The sequence below is a fragment of the Bos grunniens genome, chromosome 29, assembly GCF_055505025.1.
Source record: "Bos grunniens cultivar Pamir isolate PY7600 chromosome 29, Bosgru_T2T1.0, whole genome shotgun sequence".
NCBI classification, from domain to species: domain Eukaryota; kingdom Metazoa; phylum Chordata; class Mammalia; order Artiodactyla; family Bovidae; genus Bos; species Bos grunniens.
Genome location: NC_141193.1, coordinates 18431635 through 18451548, shown reverse-complemented (window position 1 = coordinate 18451548; position 19914 = coordinate 18431635). Strand labels below are relative to the sequence as shown.

General features: G+C 43.6%; 1 protein-coding gene across 1 annotated transcript in view; it reads left to right on the top strand.

Moving 5' to 3' along the window:
- BARX2 (BARX homeobox 2) overlaps window positions 1–19914 on the top strand; it is an 82314-nt gene that overhangs the window by 49422 nt on the left and 12978 nt on the right. Inside the window, exon 2 of the mRNA XM_086384038.1 lies at window positions 17362–17659. Within this exon, the coding sequence (XP_086240164.1) occupies window positions 17362–17659 (298 nt within the window). The remainder of the gene's footprint in view (window positions 1–17361; window positions 17660–19914) is intronic.

Below are 19914 nucleotides of genomic sequence, written 5' to 3'. Positions count from 1 at the left end.
ACCACGAGTCTGTATTTAATTGCTACCTTAGAAAAGTGACAGCCTGAGCGTGACTCTAATAACTTCACTATAGGCCTAAAAATATAAAAGACTAACTGCGGTTCTTCATCTTCTCTGTGAATGGATGTTTGCCACTGAGATCCTGGTGCTGTGTAGATTGGTATGAGGCTATTTTGGGAGGCTTTTGCAATGTCCAGGGAGTTCATCCAACCAGGGTCTTTATCTGTACTTTAAATGACATGACCACACTCCTGCCTCTGCCAGCCCTCTAATGAGCTGTGGGGTAGTGATGTGGATGCAACAGACCAGCGAGGGACCCCGCTGTCTTCTGACTCTCTCAGCTCCGCTCCCAGGCCTGAGAAGATGCTTCCTGGGGCAGCTCTCAGCTTAGCTCTCAGATGTGTGATGAGAGAGGGAAGGCGGGTTCTGGCCTGAAATAAGGACCCAGGGATGGTGGGCACAGGGCCTGTGGGGTTGGACCGTTGGAAGAGAGCTCGTGCCTACAGGACACACTGTGTGTTCAGCTCTTCTCACTGGGGCCCGAGTTGCTTTGGTCAAAAACTCTCTTTTCTGTGCTGAATCTAAAGAGTGGAGATGAATCTTTTTTGACTGTTGAAGCTACTGCAGAGTCCCGTTGAGTCTGAGCTAGTAGTTAGTTATGCTTCATGTGGGAACTGGTTTCTGTCATGTTGAAGGCAGGAAGGGGAGAAGTTCTGGGAAGGACTGTGCTTGTCTGGGGGTCCCTGTCCGATGATAACTCTTAGTCTATAGGTGTATTGCCCTTTTCAGTTTAGCATAGTATATATATAGTGGTATAATAGTATAAAATAGTATATGTAAGTGAAGTACATCAATGATTACATTGACATTTGTATAATTTTCCATTTTCTGATTAAATTTCAAAATCTTATTCTAGTATTCATCTCATAGGCAGAAGAGACCCTAAATTAGTATATATATAGCCTTATTTTATTTATTAATTTATTTTGTTGAAATATAGTGGATTTGCAATGTTGTATTAATTTCTGCTATACAACAAAGTGATTCAGTTATACATATATATATATCCATTCTTTTTAAAAAATATTCTTTTCCATTATGGTTTATCTCGGGGTATTGAATTATATATCTTTATTTTAAAAATTTGTCCCTTTGTAAATCAACTCTACTTCAATTGAAAAAATTCTATGCTTTGAGATATCTTGGTAGAATTCTACACTGCAGTTTATTGACCTTATTTTTTTTCTGTTAATAATTGACAATTTTTGAACCAGTAGTCCTGAGCTTAGAATCTAGTGAGAAGTAGGGTTTATCTGTGCTTGTACAACTTTTCTACAGCAATTGTTAACACATTCCCAGCTCTGAAAATAAATTTGACTAATTGGGAGAAGCAGTGTTGATGTATATCTCTAGAAATAAGAGTTGCAAGTTCTATAAAAATGCCTCTCTGCTTCTCACATGGTCAGTAGGGAAATGGCTCATGGAAAATGAGAAAATACCTGGGTATCTGGCTACAAATCTGAGTTTCTTGCCATGTGTGTGGCTTGGCTCAGTTCTTTGGTCTTGGTAATAGGCTCATTATTGCCATGTTAGATGGATTTCAGTATGTCATACTTTGTTTCCATCCAAGCTGTTCCCCAGGAAACACAACTGTTTGTCCTCTTTTTCTTGTTGGACTAAAACCATGGCACCATCTTTCTTCCAGGCAGACCAGTCTATCCAAATAGGACCTCCTATGTCTTTCAGAAATCTGTGAGCTTTGCTGGTTTTTCTGTATGTGGAATGTACACAGCTTTTTTTTGGTGTCTGTGTTTCTGTAGATTTAAATTTTCTACACTGAAACATGTTGCTTCCTACTGGGAAAAAAAATGAATGTGATTTAAGAAGAAACAAAAGATGATATCCTTTGTCTGTTTCTTTTGGAGAGGGGGAATGGGGCACTGAGTCATGAAAATTATGGAGCCTTGAGATAAGAATTAACTATTTGGATGTCATGTGAGCCAACATGTATGCCCCATGCTAAGTCACTTTGGTTGTTTCTGACCCTTTGAGACCTAATGGACTGTAGCCTTCCAGGCTCCTCTGACTGTGCAGTTCTCCAGGCAAGAATACTTGAGTGGGTGGCCATGCCCTTCTCCTGGGGATTTTCCCCGTCCAGGGATCGAACCCACGTCTCTTACGTCTTCTGCATTGGCAGGTGTGTTCTTTACCATAGTGTTACCTGGGAAGCCCATGTGAGTCAATATTAGTGCCTAATTCACAAGCACACCCTGGAAGAGGCAGAGGTTTAACTGTGCTTGAATGTGCATCAACTGTCTGGAACAATAGAATGCCATAAGGGAAAGTCCCTGGTAAGGTGTATTTTAGGATTTTGAAAGGTAGCATGATATAATAATGAGCATGGCCATGAATCAAATTTCTGTACAGATTCCAGATATTTGCCCTCATCATCAGATAATCTTTGTGAGGAGTAAAAGAGATATGTGTGTGCGAAGTTTAGCCCGTGGTGGTGCCAATAAACTCTCCTCCCTTTGTCCCCTCCATCTGCCCATCACCTTGAGGTTATGGGTGGAATTTAAGGGATGTGAGGTTGACTTAGCATCTGTTAAGCATCTCTTCTTTTGGAGAGATTGGGTTATTATTTTTTTCTTATGAACAAATCGATGTCAATGTTTCGGGCCATTGAGCTTTAATATAGTCAGAGATCTACACTTATTTCCACCTTTCTCTTAAATATCTACTAGGATGTTTAGGAAAAATTTCCAAGCAGAAGTCTTTCAGACTGGCTGTTAAAAATATCAGATTATTAGCTGTTAATCTCTAATATGTTCAAACTTCCTAAAAACTGGACCACATGATTACAGCCATTCCAGAAAACAGTATGGAAGTTCCTAAAAAATGAAAGATAGATCATATGATGTGATAATTTCACTTCTGGATATGTATCCAAAGAAAGTAAAATCACTGTCTTAAAGAGACACCTGTGCCCTCGTGCTCAGTGCCACACTATTCATGACAGTCAAGACATGGAGACAGCCTAAGTATTCGTTGACATATAAATAAAGAAAATATGAGATAAACATTCTCTATGCAGTGAAATATTACTCAGCCTTGAAAAAGGAGGAAAACCTGCCACTGTGACAACATAGATGAACCTGGAGGACATCACGCTGAGTGAAATGTCAGACAAAGACAAATACAGCATGAACTCCTTTAGAGGTGAAGTCTAAAATAGTAGGACTGAGAATTCCCTGGTGGTCCAGTGGTTAGTTTCCACTGCAGGGGTACAGTTTCCATCCCTGGTCTGGGAGCTAAGATCCACCCACATGCTACACTGTGTGGCAAAAAAAACAAAAACAAAAAACAACTGTATAACTCATAGAATAGAAACAGAGAAAAGATTTGTAGGGAGCTAGATTGCAGAGTAAAAGCATTAACCATTAAAATAAATAGACTATATGAATGAGGAAGAATTAGTGTCTGAAGCCAAAAGTACTCAGCACTCTGGCAGGCTCTTGCCTAGAAAGGCAATACGTGACGTGAAAAAAGTGACGTTAAAAGAACATTTGTCTCTTCAATGGACACGAGTCTGAGCAAACTCCGGGAGATAGTGAAGGACAGGGAAGCCTGGAGTGCTACAGTCCATGGACTCACATAGAGTCAGACACGACTTAGCGACTAGACAACAATAACAAACTGGAGGTCTGGGCTCTGGTCCTAGTTCAGACATCGACTTTGTGTGACTTTATCCCGTCAAAGGCTGGGTTACGAAAAACTACTCTCTGTGTTTTGTTATTCAATGTGTCATTCCCTATAAATCAAATAGCGTCGAAGTCTTAATTGTGCGTGGTGAGATTAATTCAAAGATAGTCTTTTGCCTTTATAGTTAAAATCTGGATCACCTATGAGGCTATCAGATGAGTAAATAATTCATCAGTCCACTCCCTTGTGAACGGACAAGATTTAGTGGTTCTGGGGAAGTTTACGTGAGGGCATTAATACTCTTGCTCTTAGCTCACTCATTAACTGCAGCTAATATTTATTTAGTTGATGCCATTTGCGAAGCATGGGAAGTACATCGTGGGAAAGGAAGTATAAGACAAAGACTTCACAATTGAGTTGACGAATGTAAGAGACTCCGTATGTCCGAGTGTGGTTATTGCTCATAAAGTCGTTGTATCTTGGTACTCAAAAGGACCCTAGAAACCACCCAACTCCCCCAACTACTGATGAGGAAAACTCAGAGAAAGAGAGACCTCATCGTGGACTGAGGCCAAGGCGAGGGGAATGGCGTTGTTGAGTAGAGTTGGATCTTAGACAGGATGGGGCTCAGTGCAGGGAGCATCTTGCTGTAGGAACAACTCTCTTTGGTCCAGTTGACCAGTTAGTTACCATGGTCCACATGATTCACATTCAGTGTGTTGCAGGATTTTATTGCTGTTTTCTCTTATTACCTACAAGAGCAAGACTCAAGCATGAGTAAATATTGATATCTGTTGTATAATTTTCTCACTACTGTTTGGGGGTACGCTGGCTGCCATTTGATCTTAACTCCTTGAACAAAAGAGAAAAGGAGAGGAATTGTTTCATTCTAACAAGAGCCTTCCACCAAACAACAGAGTTCTGTCCCTCTCTTTTCAATTAGTAGATTCCTCTCAAGTTTGAGTGCATTTTGCAACACAGTTATGTATCTGCATAAGCTTCAAAAGTACACTTTTATCAGAAAATAATGGGGCACCAGGAAGAGGAGATTTAACCATTGAAATCACATGACTATCTGCATGACATCAAGGAATCTTGATGGAGATGCCTGCATTATGCTGGTTATCACAGTAGAGAGAGATGTGCTAGTCATTGACTGTACTGGGGGCTTACCGGGCACTGGTTTGAGAGGCCTCCAGTTTAATGTTTTGCCTTCATGTTCCAGGGTATCCCAGGTGAGTAATGCTTTACAGTGGTAAAGCATTCACCTGCCAATGCAGAAGACGTGGGTTTGATCCTTGGGTTGGGAAGATCCCTTGGAGTAGGAAATGGCAACCCGCTCCAATATTCTTACCTGGAGAATCCCATGGATAGAGGAGCCTGGTAGGCTACAGTCCAGGGGGTGAAAAAGAGTCAGACATGACTGAGTACACACACAGAGAATGCATAGGGAGAGGAGGAAAACTAAATTGGACTTAGAAAATTACATTTTGGCATGAGATGCTCAGTGTTTGGTGGCTGCTTCTCCTCCTGGGTAGTCAAGAGCTTGCCTGGGCCCCACAGGACCACTGACAGAAAGCAATCTTCAGTGGCTTCTCCTTGGCACTGCCCAGGGTCCTAGCACAATATGTATTTTCCCGGTCTGCCTGGTGGAGATTCCTATACCATGAAGATAGGTCTGGAATATCAGAGAAGGGGAGAAATTTTCAAAACTTACGTCAAGAGATTTCCTAGTGAGTAAGCTTATTGAAAGTGGATCCTTCTTGAAATTCTCTGGTCATTTCCACTGACCCTGTATTCCTACTTGTGCTGCTTGCTTCTTACACTGCAGTGTCTCTGGTTTATTGGTCCTATTTCCTTTCCCAGCTCCATTGATGAAGATGTACCCCAAGGCCCAGTCCTTCATCCCCTGATGGTCTTAAATCTTTGTTCTTGGGAGATGAATTCTACTTTCAACCCTTCAGTTATGTGCTGACCAAAGGTTAATGCCTTGTTGAGGAAAAAACTCTATGAGAAACTGACTGAAAGCTAGTGAGACCAAAGCACAGGACTGAGAAGACTGTCCCACGATTCAGAAAGCAGGCAAGGTCCAGATCCTGCAGGGCCCTCACGGGCCTTGGTGAATAGTTTGGGTTTAGTTTTAAATTCAGTGGAAATCTGAGGAACAGTTTTATCCATGAAAGTAACATGTTTAAATTTGCATTTTACTTCATTCTGGCAGTTGCTATCACAATGACCCAGGTACAGCAGCTTGGGTTATAGCTTGGTAATAACAGAGGTGGAAAGAGTTGCTGTCATTCACTTGCTAAGTCATGCCTGACTCTTTGCGACCCCACGGACCACAACCTTCCAGGCTTCCCTGTCCTTTACTATCTCCTGGAGTTTGCTCAGATTCATGTCCGTTGTGTTGGTGATGCTATCTAAACCATTCCATCCTCTGCCACTCCGTTCTCCTTTTGCCTTCATTGTTTCACAGCATCAGGGTCTTTTCCAGTGAGTCAGCTCTTCAACTCTTATTCTATGTAAAATCCACAGACTCATCTCCGAGTCCTTCAGCAAAAATGAGTTTATGACCATGCATGCCTGCCAGGAATCATATGTCAAAATCAGTGTATGATTTTACCTCAAACTAAATAAGCCTCTGCAAGCCGTGTCTCTTCTAATGAAACACTGTCACGGGACAGAGGCAGAGGCTCTCTGCTCCCAGCAGTTCTGCTGCAGTATTGAATCTTGCAGCATCTTCTCTGTTTGCCCTCCTCTCTCTTCCCAATCTAGTGCTTCTCCAGGTCCTGTGGGTTCTTCCTAGACAGTGATTCTGAAATCTGTTCCTTCCTTCCCTCTCAGAACCCAAGCTCCTCCTTTTTTCATGACCAGCCACTGTACACTCTAGAGTGCAGAAATCCATCCTGAATTCCCATGAGTCTTCTGCCATCCAGCATTTGCCATACGCTTCTTTGTCTACTTATTAACTTTTATTGTAATGCCTCATGTCTCCAGTGAGATAATTAGCTTCAATAGGCTTCACAGATGATGGTGACAGTGAACCAGAGGGCCCCTCCTGGTCAGTTTTGTGTAGCCTCTATCCCTGTGACAACAGAACCTTAACTGGAAATGACAGTGTACAAGAGACAAGACAAAGGGGGATTAGGTTAGCACAGAAAGCAGGATTAATGTTTGTTTTTTCGATTGTTTTCTTGGCCGTGTCACAAGGCCTGTGGGATTCTAGTTCCTTTACCAGGGATTGAACCCATGCTCCCTGCAGTGGAAGCACGAAGTCTTAACCACTGGACTGCCTGTGAAGTCCCAGGATTATGATTTCTTTGGAAATAGAAGCATCTCTGAAATTTGGAAAGGTAGTACTTTTTTGACTGTTGGAAAAAAAAAAAGACTACCTTTTTTTGGTATAGTTCTTCGTTTTTTACAAAATTGTTTTATACTCATTATCCATTGCTATCTTTCAACAAGCTTGGGAGAAGTATTATTAGTGTCATTTTTAGGAAAGAAAGCTGAAGGTTGGAAGGATGGTTTGACCAAGACCACAGACCCCAAACGTGTCAGAACAATGTCTCCAGTCTTCTAATACCAGGTAAAATCAGTTCAGGTCAGGCGTGGCATTTTCACTGGGAAGATGCACTTAAAATTTTTTTTTAATTTTTATTTGAAGGATAATTTCTGTACAATATTGCTTTGGTTTTTGCCATACATCAACCTGAATTAGCCATAGGTATACCTATGTCCCCACCCTCTTGATCCTCCCTCCTACCTCTCACCCTTTCCCACTCCCCTCGGTTGTTACGGAACCTCAGTTTGAGTTCCCTGAGTGCATTTCCATTGGCTGTCTATTTTACATATAGTAGTGTATGTGCTTCCACGCTCCTGTCTCCATTCATCTCACTCTCTCCTTCCTTCCTCCGCCCCAACCCGTATCCATAAAACGATGCACTTTTTAATTCTGTCCTGAAGAAGTTTGCAATCTAGTGAGCAATAGATGGGTAAACACATTAACTCTTGCTCCAAGGTTTGAATTAAGTAAGGGTGAATAAGGACACATACAAAAAGCTGGGGTGGGGGTGCCTGGAGGTAGGAGTGATGAATTCAATCTCTGTACTAAACAACAGCTGCTCTGGGAAGCTTTCCATCCATGAGTGGTTACAAGGAATGGCTAAAAGCAGGTGTGGGTGTATGGAGACAGCAGAATGGCCAGGAGGAGAAAGACAATGTCATTTCTTATGTATGCTTTGGTGCCAGAGGACATGGAGCAGTGACAGCTAGAGGGTGGTTGATGACCACATCTGGGTGGGTCACTTTAGGCAGGATGGGAAGGTTCACACACCTATCTTCCAGCTTAATTGATTTCACGGAGCTCCCAGTGAAGCCCTGTGTTTTTGTGGGCGTCTGTCATTTTGATGATGCTGCAGGTTGAATGTGGTAAGACCGAGCTTGTTTCTTTGCGAAATCAAGAATCTGAAAAGATGGCGTGATGCAGTCCAGCCTTCTGGGGTTGCTCTCATGTCTCCTCTTTGTTTCCCAAATCTTCATTGCTCTAAATACCCAAAATGTCTTCTCTCCATCCCTTTGTGAACCTTCTTCAGTTTTTAATTTCACTAGATGCTTATTCCAGAATCTACATTATGGCAGTCGCATATGGATGCTGGAATAAATTTATTCCACATGTTTCTAATTCATTTACACTTAACTCATCAAAATGCCCACCCACTTTTTTTTTTTTATGAGGTAGTTGATGGCTAAGATGTTTTGTTAGCCTTTGAGTTGGCCTCTTAAAACATTTTCTTTTTTCTTTAGTAATACAAAGCCATAACCTGTAAAGGGAGCATGTATTCCATTAACTCTTACTGGGCTAGAAACTTAGTATGTCACAGAGTTAAATGGCCATTCAGCCTCATTATATCCTCTTTCCTCCCTTCCTTGCCTTTCTTTCTCTACAGCCAAAGAAATAGATACACAAATATTTAAATAAAATTCACATGCTGTTTGGTCCAGAAACTTACATTTAAAAATGTACCCAGCAGGGATAGATGTTCATTGCAGCATTATGTGTCATAGCAAAAACATAACTATCCTAAATGTCCACAAAGGGAGGAATGACTGAATAAGCATCAGGTGCAATCACAGTGTAGACCGCTGTATTTAAAATGTTTATGTAAGTGTATGTTTAGGTATTGGGATGAATTACATCAATTATCAACAGAAACAGAGAACAATTTTTAACATATGATACAATTTTAATAAATATAAACTCACTTTCACCCGCTGTAGACAATTTGAAAGTCTTCTTTCTTTATGTGTGTTTTTATAAAAAAATTAATTAAAAAATTACTTATTTATTGGCTGCACGGGCTTTTCTCTAGTTGCAGTGAGCAGGGGCTGCTCTTTAGCTGAGGTGCATGGGATTCTTATGGCAGTGGCTTCTCTTGTGGAGCACAGGCTCTGCGGGCTTCAGTCGTTGTGGTGCATGGGCTCAGTTGCCCCATAGCATGTGGGATCCTCTTGGCCCAGGGATCTAACTGGTGTGCCCTGTGATGTCAGGCAGACTCATAACCACTGGAACACCAAGGAAGTCCCTATATGGATAATCTTCAAGAATGGTAAGGGAGGAGGCTTCCCTGGTGGTCCAGTGGTTAAGACTTTACCTTCCAACACAGGGGATTTGGGTTTGATCCCTGGTCAGGGAGCTAAGATCCCATATGCCTCAGGGCCAAAAAGCTAAAGCATGAAACAGAAGCAATATTGTAACAAATTCAATAAAGACTTTAAATAATGGTCCATGTTAAAAAGAATCTTAAAAAAAGATTATTCTTATAGACAAACAAGCACTGAACTTTGATGTCTGGTTGCCACTTACCCTCAGCTTAGACTTTTCTTAGTCCACCTTCAACACAAGATGAGGCACGTTAATTTTAACCATGCATCTCTGTTTGCCCTGCAATTTTTAGAAATTGACTTTGGTACGGTCCTGTGTGCCACCACCGTCATCCTTCTTCGCCTGCAACTAACCTTGGGAAGGGCTATGAATTGTTTATCCAGGTGTGCAAAACCACAGTAGTTATTTCTTCATGGTTTTAGGGGGACGTCACTGGTACTAGTGGTAAAACCCACCTGCCAATGCAGGAGACATAAGAGACGTGGGTTCAGTCTCTGAGTTGGGAAGATCCCCTGGAGGAGGGAATGGCAACCTGCTCCTGTATCCTTGCTCGGAGATCGCATGGGCAGAGGAGCCTGGTGGGCTGTGGTCCACGGGGTCGCAAAGAGTCAGACATGACTGAAGCGACTTAGCACACATGCACTGGCTAGATTAGCCCTCTCACCGATTTACTCTAGCTGTCTTGTTTTGCTGTTAGGGCATGTAAAGACCCCCACTTGGCAAAGAGAAGCTGGCATATTCTAGTGTTGCTGAATCTTGCTTTTCATGCATATGTGCAGAGGATAAGAAGAGAACGCATGCGTAGCTCACAATTAAGTCTGCTTTCTTGCTAAGTCCAACTTCCACTGAGCTCATTCACGGAGCATCAAACCATTGAAGTGAAAAGAGGAAAGAAAGAGAGCTAACGGCAATTAAATGCATTTCATCTGTATAGTAATCTACACGGGGAAATTATTATTACTCCTGCTTTACAGAAGAGGAAACTGAAACTAAGAAAGTTTTGCTAACCTGCTCAAGGTCCCTCCAGGAGTCAGTGAGGTCCCGTTCTTTCCATTGTCCTAGCTTACCAGCCAATGTGTAGGGATGTGAGTCCATGGGAGCCATTTGGTGTGGGTGGTTTTATGATTTTCCCCAGGAAACTCAGCCAGAGCTCCCCAGTTGTTCCACCGAGTCTGTCTTTTAGGTTAACTGAACACATCTCTACCCATGTCTCTGTGTATGCTGCCTCTGTTCCTCAGAAGCTTTCTGCGGGTATATAGGTCACACATTCCCAGGACATAAATCAGTCAAGCAGGCAGCTTAGAGATCCTTATCCACTCAGACCTTTGACCTTCACTTGTGTCAACCAGAATGTGGGTGTAGAGAGCCAATGTAGGGACTTGGTGTCTTGGAGGAATGGAAGGGGAACCCCTAGGAGGTGTATGGGTGCTGACATGGTGCTCTGGGGTTCAAGTCCTGCTGTAGCTAGGGGTAGACTGGTGTCTACCAGTGGGGAAGGAGGAATTATGTTGGGGAGCTGTGCCTGAAATTGGCCATTCTGGACTGTGCCCATACTTGGCCCAGTTGCATTCACGTGTGTCACTTCCACTCAGTTTGCAGAATCCACTTGGGCTTCCCAGGTGGCTCAGCAGTAAATAATCCAACTGCCAATGCAGGAGACGAGGGTTTGATTCCTGGGTGGAGAAGATCCCCTGGAGGAGGAAATGGCAACCCACTGCAGTATTCCTGCCTGGGCAATCCCAAAGACAGAAAAGCCTGGCCAGCTACAGTCTGTGGGGTCACCAAAGAGTTGGACAAGACTGAGCAGCTAAACAACTTGCGGAATCCACGCGATGGAACATTCTGTTTAGCCTCCTGAATGTTCCACTTCTTCCCAGGCTGCCGGGGATGTCCCTGAGCATCAGCCTATCACAAATGTGCTCAGGTTTTCTAATCCCAAAACAGTTTCTCAAAACTCTCCCACATTTGGCAGGCAGCTATTTCTAGGTTGACGGTACATGCAGTTACGTGATACCCATCTTACAGCCTTATTGGTCTGGGGGCTGGGTTAAAGAAAACAGCTATTAGAAGATGCATTCACTGTGGTCATGTTTATATTCCTTTTGTCAACTAAAATGTGTTTGTTTAAACAAAGTCTTTGGTTTATGACAGTCATTACTCCCTCTCAGTAGCAGATAATGTGCTCAAATTTCCCAAGTGTATGTAAATGATCCAGGGTGGCTGGGCAGCTGTCTTCAGTCAACATTTTCACATAGTGATAATTCTCAGGAAAAGGAAAAGGCATACTTAATACATAGTGTTATACATTATCTGCCTTCTCAGTAACCCAAGTGGCCCCCCTCCATTGTATGTGCTCATTTATCATTTCCCCTCTATTTTTAAAACCTAAATTCGATTTTTTAGCCAAAATGTAAATAGGGGGCTAGATGATTTCATAGGACTTCTGTGAGAATGTGAAATGGGAGTGTGTAAGTGCTTGGTGGAATGAAAGCTCTGGGTACTGTTTTGTTGGAAATCAGGTCATATATTAAAACAAGGAAAGACAGGGAGCAGCTGGCTGGAGTATATTTGGGCTCACTTTTCTGCTCTCTGGTTTGCCTCTCAGGAGACGCCCCGCTTTGCTGCACACACAGAACCCACCCTGTGTCCTGGTGCAACCATGCTGTTCTTTCCTTAGGGACACACATCAAATACTAAAAACACAATATGGTGTCTCACTGCGATTGTGTTTATTTACGATGATGGCCTCCCTGAACCCTCCAAACATTTATCAGCATCCCAGAGGCCCCGTGGGTATCTCCAACATCAGAAGGTGCTCTTTTCACTGAGTGAAGTTGCTCAGTCATGTCTGACTCTTTGCAACCTCATGGACTGTAGCCCCTCCAGGCTTCTTTGTCCATGGGATTCTCCAGGCAAGAATCCTGGAGTGGGTAGCCATTCCCTTCTCCAGGGGATCTTCCCAACCCAGGGATCGAACCTGCATCTCCTGTGTCTCCTGCATTGGCAGGAGGGTTCTTTACTGTCTGAGCCACCAGGGAAACCTACTGGGGGAGTACAATTTTGTTACTGAACCTGCATCAGAGTATTGGGTAAAGATTCCTGAAATTATAAACTTCGGTGGTTAGAATGTTGCCTTGAATCACCACCATTCTTCTGAAGTTTTTTATTTTGTTTGCGTTTTTTTTAATGTGAGGTTTTCATTGGGTTTAAACTTTGTGGAACCAAATATTATAAATCTCCAAAAGCCATTTTTAAATACCCATAATTGCTTTCAGCCTATAGAGACCAGGATTGTCAAAAGAATAATTTTTCCCAGTGGCACCCCACTCCAGTACTCTTGCCTGGAAAATCCCATGGACGGAGGGGCCTGGTAGGCTGCAGTCCATGGGGTCGCTACGAGTCGGACATGACTGAGTGACTTCACTTTCACTTTTCACTTTCATGCATTGGAGAAGGAAATGGCAACCCACTCCAGTGTTCTTGCCTGGAGAATCCCAGGGACAGAGGAGCCTGGTGGGCTGCCGTCTATGGGGTAGCACAGAGTCGGACACGACTGAAGTGACTTAGCAGCAGCAGCAGTAATCTGTAAGGTCAGGGGAAGTCTAATACATTTTTAGTAGGATTTGCTTTTTTAGAGACTAACAAGTTGATTCTAAAATTCAACTGAAAAAATTAATGACAATAGCCAAAAAAGTTTTGTAGAAAGAATAAAAAGGGGAAATTTGTTCTATAATAAAACTCCCCAATACCCCACAATAATAAAAGTGGAATGGTCTTATAACAGGATCATATATTAGTTCAGTAGAGTCCAGAAACAGATACATGTATATATAAAGTAATCCATCTATTTCTAAGGCCCCATAGGACCCAGTGTATCTGTAGAATTCTACTCAATGACAACTGAAATCTGATTACAGAAGCCTTGAGCATGAAGATCTTTAGTATTTTTTAAAGGAATATATTCAAGGATTTTACCCAGTACACCCCTAAAATGTTTTTCAGAAATCCTCTCAAAGTAGTCTTCACTCTCCCCAAAGTGCAGACTCTCGGGAGCCCCCTCAAAATCTGCCCCTTTCTGTTCCACCCGGTTTCCTAACTCTAGCCTCCCCAACCCCACCTCCTCCTGCACACCCACCGCCCTCCTGTAGCAGCTGTACACCTGTTTATAACCATACTAATAGAGGGCAGCCCTTGAGAAGGGTGGTTCTTGTCCTAGTTTGGCTGCTTTTCTACAAAGCAGGAAGCTCTCATACTTATGGTGACTAAAATTCCCCAGTAGACTCTCAGAATTCTGATAACCAGAAATTCCCAACTTCATTTCTTTAGGAGGAACTTAATGTCTCAAAGCTGACACTTTAAGTAATGGACTAGTCAGATTTGGGGAATTGTTGGCTATCTGTTTAGAAAAAATAAAGTGACACGTCTATATTTTACCAAATAAACACTTTGTAACTATGGGTTTCAGTAGATTAGAATATACATTATTAGATTTAGAACTTATGTATATTTGTGAATATGTGCGTGCTAAGCCACTTCAGTCATGACTGACTCTGTGCAGCCCTATCTGTGGACTGTAGCCTGCCAGGCTTCTCTGTCCATGGAATTCTCCAGGCAAGAATAATGGAGTGGGCAAGAATAATGGAGTGCCAGGCCTTCCTTCAGGGGATCTTCCTGACTCAGGTATGGAACCCGTGTCTCTTAAGTCTCCTGCATTGGCAGGCGGGTCTTTACCACCAGCGCCACCTGGGAAGTCCATGTTTGTGTATACACAGGGGCAGTTATGGAAGTTTACCTCTAAGATTTGGGGTTGAAAACTGAGAGGGGAGACCTTTATTTTATATATTTCCAATTACTTTAAAGTTCTTTTATAACAAATTGTGTTACATTGGTAATGAGAAACAAAGTAGTGAATTTTGCCGGTGGTCCAGTGGTGAAGAATCCTCTTGCCAATTCAGGGGACACAGGTTTGATCCCTGGTGCAGGAAGATTCCACATTCCTCAAAGCAACTAAGCCCGTGTGCCACAGCTGTTGAAGCCCGTGCATCTACAGCTTTTGCTTAGCAATAGGAGGAGCCACTGCAATGAGAAGCCTGCCTGCTACCAGGAAAAGCAACCCCTGCTCACTGCAACGAGAGAAAGTCTTCATAGTAACAAAGACTCAGTGCAGCCATAAATAAATAAACAATTTTTTAAAAATAGTAGTATAAGAAGCTTTTAGATTGTTTCTTTTTGAAGAAGCAGCATTTCATAATGTATACAGATACAAAACCACTGTACAAGGTATCCTACTTTTTCTTATTATAAAATATCATTCCCAGATTCTTTTCTTTAAAAGAAAGAAGAAAACCTTAAGTGTTAGCCTTGTCTGGATAGTTATTGGAAATAGTAGCCCTTGATGATTTATTGTTTAACAACTTTGGTTTCTACTGGGTCTTATCAGACATGTGGTCAAAGAACAGGAGAAGTTACCTGTTTTCGTAGTTGTGACTGGGGTCTAAAAACAGAAGCATGGAAATGAGTAAGAAGAGAAATGCCAGCCTAGAGGAGAGAGCATACACATAGCACGCAGGAGCTTTTGTGAACGCTAAACAAGTGTGAGTGTTATCTGGCTCAGATATTCGCCTTGCTCTTGTAGTGAGTTGTCGGGGCTGGGCTGAGTCCCAAAGGGCACCCCAGAACTTCCTGTTTTCGTCATATATCAAGATGGGCTCGGGATGAAAGGTGCTTTCATGACATTAGTATGAAAGTGAACAAGTGAAAGTGTTAGTGGCTCAGTCTTGTATCCTCTATCCATGGGATTCTCCAGGCAAGAATACTGGAGTGGGTAACCATTCCCTTCTCCAGCGGATCTTCCCAACCCAGAGATTGAACCTGGGTCTCCAGCAATGCAGGCAGATTTTTTTTTTTACCATCTGAGCCGCTGAGGAAGCCCCATATAAGAGCTTGAAGAATTCTTCGAAATTATCTCCTTTTACTCACTTTACAGCTGATACAACTGAGGCCCAGAGGGATAAAATGATTTCCATAGGTAGTGATAGTGACATTTTAAACACAGTTCTATGGAATAATGGAAAGGAAGGACTTTTTCACTTGAGCCTTAAAAGTATCAGCAAATAAGAAATGGTGCAGCCCTCAAGCCACTCAGCCCTGAGCCACTACCCCCGCCCCTTGGTGAGCCTGAGGGAACTCAGGAGGGAGACCAACAGGCTGCAGGCTGCCCATTACCCTTGACCACTGCAGCTGCCCCCAGCGGTGCACCCCGAGGGGGCTCAGGAGAAGAAGGAAGGGCTCAGCTATACTGGCCCCAGATAGCTGAGGTGCATATCAAAGGAATGACTTTAGTGAGTCCAGATTTGTTCTTCTCTTGTGCGGAAAAGTGCTAAATCCATTAACTTGGGATGTCTGTGTTTTCTCTCTCCTTCTCTTTTTAAAACTTTTATTGGAGTATAGTTGCTTTACAATGTTGTGTTAGTTTTGGCTGTACAGCAAAAAGAATCACCCATATCTATACATATATCTGCTCTTTTTTGGATTTCCTTCCCATTTAGGTCATCATAAAGGACTGAGTGGAGCTCCTTGTACTATACAGCCGGTTCTCATTAGTTATGTATTTTATACATAGTAGTGTATGTATATCAATCCCAATATCCCAGTTCATCCCACCAACCCTTCCCCCTTGTTGTCCATGCATTTATTCTCTACGTCTGTGTCTCTATTCATACTCTGGAAATTTAAGTTCATCTGTACCATTTTTCAAGATTCCAAATATAAGTGATCTTATAGGATATTTGTTTCTCTCTTTCTGACTTACTTCACACTGTACGACAGTCTCTAGGTCTGTCCATGGTTTTCTTTAGTTAATAGTAATCCTTTGATGTTGTGACCACCTAGTCTTTGTTGCAAATACTCCTATATATCCTGGCTCCTCCCTTACCTCTTCAGAGCAGTCCCTTGGAGCTATCTGCAAAGATGCTCCTGGGCTTCATGTCTTAAGAAAGTCCCTAAAATATAAAACATAACTCTCAACTTTTAGGTTGTACAATTCTTTTCAGTCAACAAAAGAGAAAACATATTTTTGGACAGGAAAGGTCTCCTCTCTTAAAATTCAGAAGAGGCACAGAACTGTCTGGGAACTACCACGCCTCACGACCCCAGCACACCCTGGGGCAGACATTGCTAATCAACCCCAGCTCTCTTCCATCAGCTGGACTCTGACCCAGCCTGAGAATCCTCCTTAACATAGAGCTGGAGGCAGCCACTATAACAGATCTGAATTTTCATGTGAATTAAAATCTTTTGGGCCCCTCTTTTCTAAATGATGCATCTATGTGATTCATGGTGTGGTAACTGCCCCGTAGTTCAAGCCAGAAGAACCTAGTTTGACTCCTAAATGTGCTTGTTTCTAGCTCTGTGACACCGTCTAAGTCCTTTAGCCTTTCTGGCCAGAACTGTTTTCTTGTCTCTGAAATGAGGGAGTTGAAGTAACTTTTAAGCATCTTTCTACCTCCGAAAAATGTTTTGATTCAATGTTTGTAGACTTCCCAGGAAGAATTTATACTTAGAACCATGTATTTTTTATAAAGACCGGAGGTGGTTCTCAGGTACTTTGTATATTACGAATCTATTTCAGATTCCTTAAGTCTTCAGTTCCTTGCTTTATCTGACTACTTCCTTCTATCTGCTGTGTCATTGACCCATATCTGTGAAACCAGAATTTGAAGATTCTAAAGGAAGAGATGAGGAAAGAGTCATTTAAAACCAGAGGGATTTCGGGACCCTCTTCTTTGTCCTGTAAGACTTGAATGTTCTCACCCATTAGGCTGATCTAACCTGCATGTGTTCTGTCCGCCCAGCCTTCCCCATTTATACCCGGTTGTGAACAGGAGGCCCTGCCAGGCAGACGGGTCTCACTGTGGGGTCCTCTGGGATCTCTGGCCCCCTTTCTCTCCCCGCCCCTGCCCCGCCCCATGTGACTCGCCTCCCTGTTTGTCTTCCAGGCCCCACTTCCCTCCGGGCATATCCTCTCCTCTCGGTGATCACCCGACAGCCCACGGTCATCTCCCATCTGGTCCCCACCACCCCGGGAATCGCCCAGGTTCTGTCCCGCCACCCGGCCACTGAAGCTGCCTCTGCGGAGGCCCCAGGCGAGAACCACGGGAGCAGCGAGTCTGAGACGGAACAGCCCACGCCCCGGCAGAAAAAGCCCCGCCGGAGCCGCACCATCTTCACCGAGCTGCAGCTCATGGGCCTGGAGAAGAAATTCCAGAAGCAGAAGTACTTGTCCACCCCAGACAGGTGAGGACACGGGGAAGGGACTGTTCCAGGAAAGGCCCTTGAGAAGGGAGACTCCTTTTGCTCTCAATGTGGCATGGAGGGCCACAAGGACTGTTCTAGGGTTTGTGCAGGACACTAGGGCAGGAGTCTGTCCATGTCTCAGCTCAAGTAATCTCAGCCTTGGTTAAACAAAAGCCAGCCCACTGAGTGCTTCCTAGGTGGTGCAGTGGTAAAGAATCTGTCTGCCAGTGCAGGAGATGCAAGAGACCCAGGTTTGATCCCTGGGTGGGGAAAATCCCCTGGAGTAGGAAATGGTCAACTCACTCCAGTATCATTGCCTGGAAAATTCCACAGACAGAGGAGCCTGGTGGGCTAATTATAGTCCATGGGGTTGCAGAAGAGTCAGACACGACTGAGCCATTAAGCACACACATAGCTCACCTGAATTCATCATACTTAGTCCCAGAAGCCTGCCTGATGCTGAATTTTTACTCCTCACTGCATCTCTGTATGTTAACTACTGCAGTACAACAAGCATGGTGAAAGTGAAAGTTGTGTCCGACTCTTTGTGACCCCATGGACTATACAGTCCATGGAATTCTCCAGCAGAATACTGGAGTAGGTAGTCCTTCCCTTCTCCAGGGGATCTTCCCAACCCAGGGATTGAACCCAGGTCTCCCGCATTGCAGGCAGATTATTTACCAGCTGAGCCACAAGGGAAGCCCAGCAAGCTTGTTTACCATACAACAAGCATGGTAAAGCTTAGCAAATGGTTGCCCAGGCGCTCAGCTGGGAAACAGGTTTGGTGTTTAAAACCACTGACACTTAGGATCAGATGCACTGGGACTAGACCTGGAGTTGAGGTCCATGATCTTCCCAGGCTTCTGCCTACCCTCCAACCCCCAACTGGCTTAGCAGGCACACCTGGCTTCTGCATGGCAGCCTGGATTAATGGGGCTGCGGAGCTGTCAGATGTCCTGATGAACTTGACAGGTACCAAGTCAGAACCATTTGGCTGAGACCAAGGAGGACCTGGATGAAGGTCTCTTCTTTAAACCCTTTTGAGATCTCAGTGAGGGTGGCTATGACCCCTGCTTTACTCAGAGGCTTCAGTACCTCCCCACTTTCTTTAATTTAGCATCTTAGCAAAGAAATATGCCGCAAGAGTGTATGTTCTACCTTGTTCTTTCAAACTCACTCTGGAATGACTGGCCTAATGTGTGACCCTGTTTATTGGAAGGATTTTCAAGGTACTTTTGCTCTTTCTTTGCTTACTGCCTTGTCTATTTCAGGTCTGACCCTATTAAAGAGAAGGAAAGGAAACTCAAATGCATTTCAAGCTGTTTATTAGCTGCTCGATAAAAATTTGAGAGAGGAGCTTGCAAGTCATTGATTAAAAGGGAATTTGTTTACTGATTCAGTTAGTTGAGCTCCCAGCAGCTGTGTGCAAGGCATTGTGGCAGGGATTATGGGTCCAGAAGATAGCAGACAAGAGACTTGCTCTAGAGGAGGTCACGGGGAAGGATGTGGCTGCAGTAACCACATCACGACTTGGGGTGTGGATGCCAACATGTTCCTGAGGGCTCCAGGAGCACAAAAGTATTGCTGAGTGTATCTGGTGGCAGCTGGGAAGCCTTCTCAGAGGAGGCAGCACTTCAGAAGCACTTTGATCCCAGGAGGGAGATCCCACAGAGGGAATAACGTGCGAAAGGCACAGATGTGCTGCTGGGCATGCTGAGTGCTCTGCAGGTGATAGATGTTTCCAGCTCCAGGAGTTGGGGGGTGGTGTATGGGGGGAGTGAGGCTGCAGAGATGAGAAGGACCCTGTATGTCTGACCAAAAGATGTGGACTTTGTTGTGCAGGCTGTGTGTCGGTAGCTGTGAAGAGCTGCGAGTGTTGTGGCCAGATTTACGTTTTATTTTTTTCATTTTTTATTTATTAAAAAAAATTTAGGCCATGCCCTATAGCATGTGGGATTTTAGTTCCTTGATCGGGAATCAAACTTGGGCCCCCTGCATGGGGAGCATGGAGTTTTAACCACTGGACTAGCAGGGAAGTCCCAAGATTTACATCTCGGAATCTTCATATTGCTAGCACGATACGTAACAGAGAGGGAAGAGTGAGAAGAGATCGAGCAGGGAAAGCAGGTGGACAGAGTCCAGGGAAGGTCATTGAAAAGAATTAAGGTGGAGACAGTGGGAACAGAGACAAGAGAATAGATCTGAGACCTGTTGTGAAGCCAGAACAACAGAATTTCCATTGGCGTGAGGCAGAC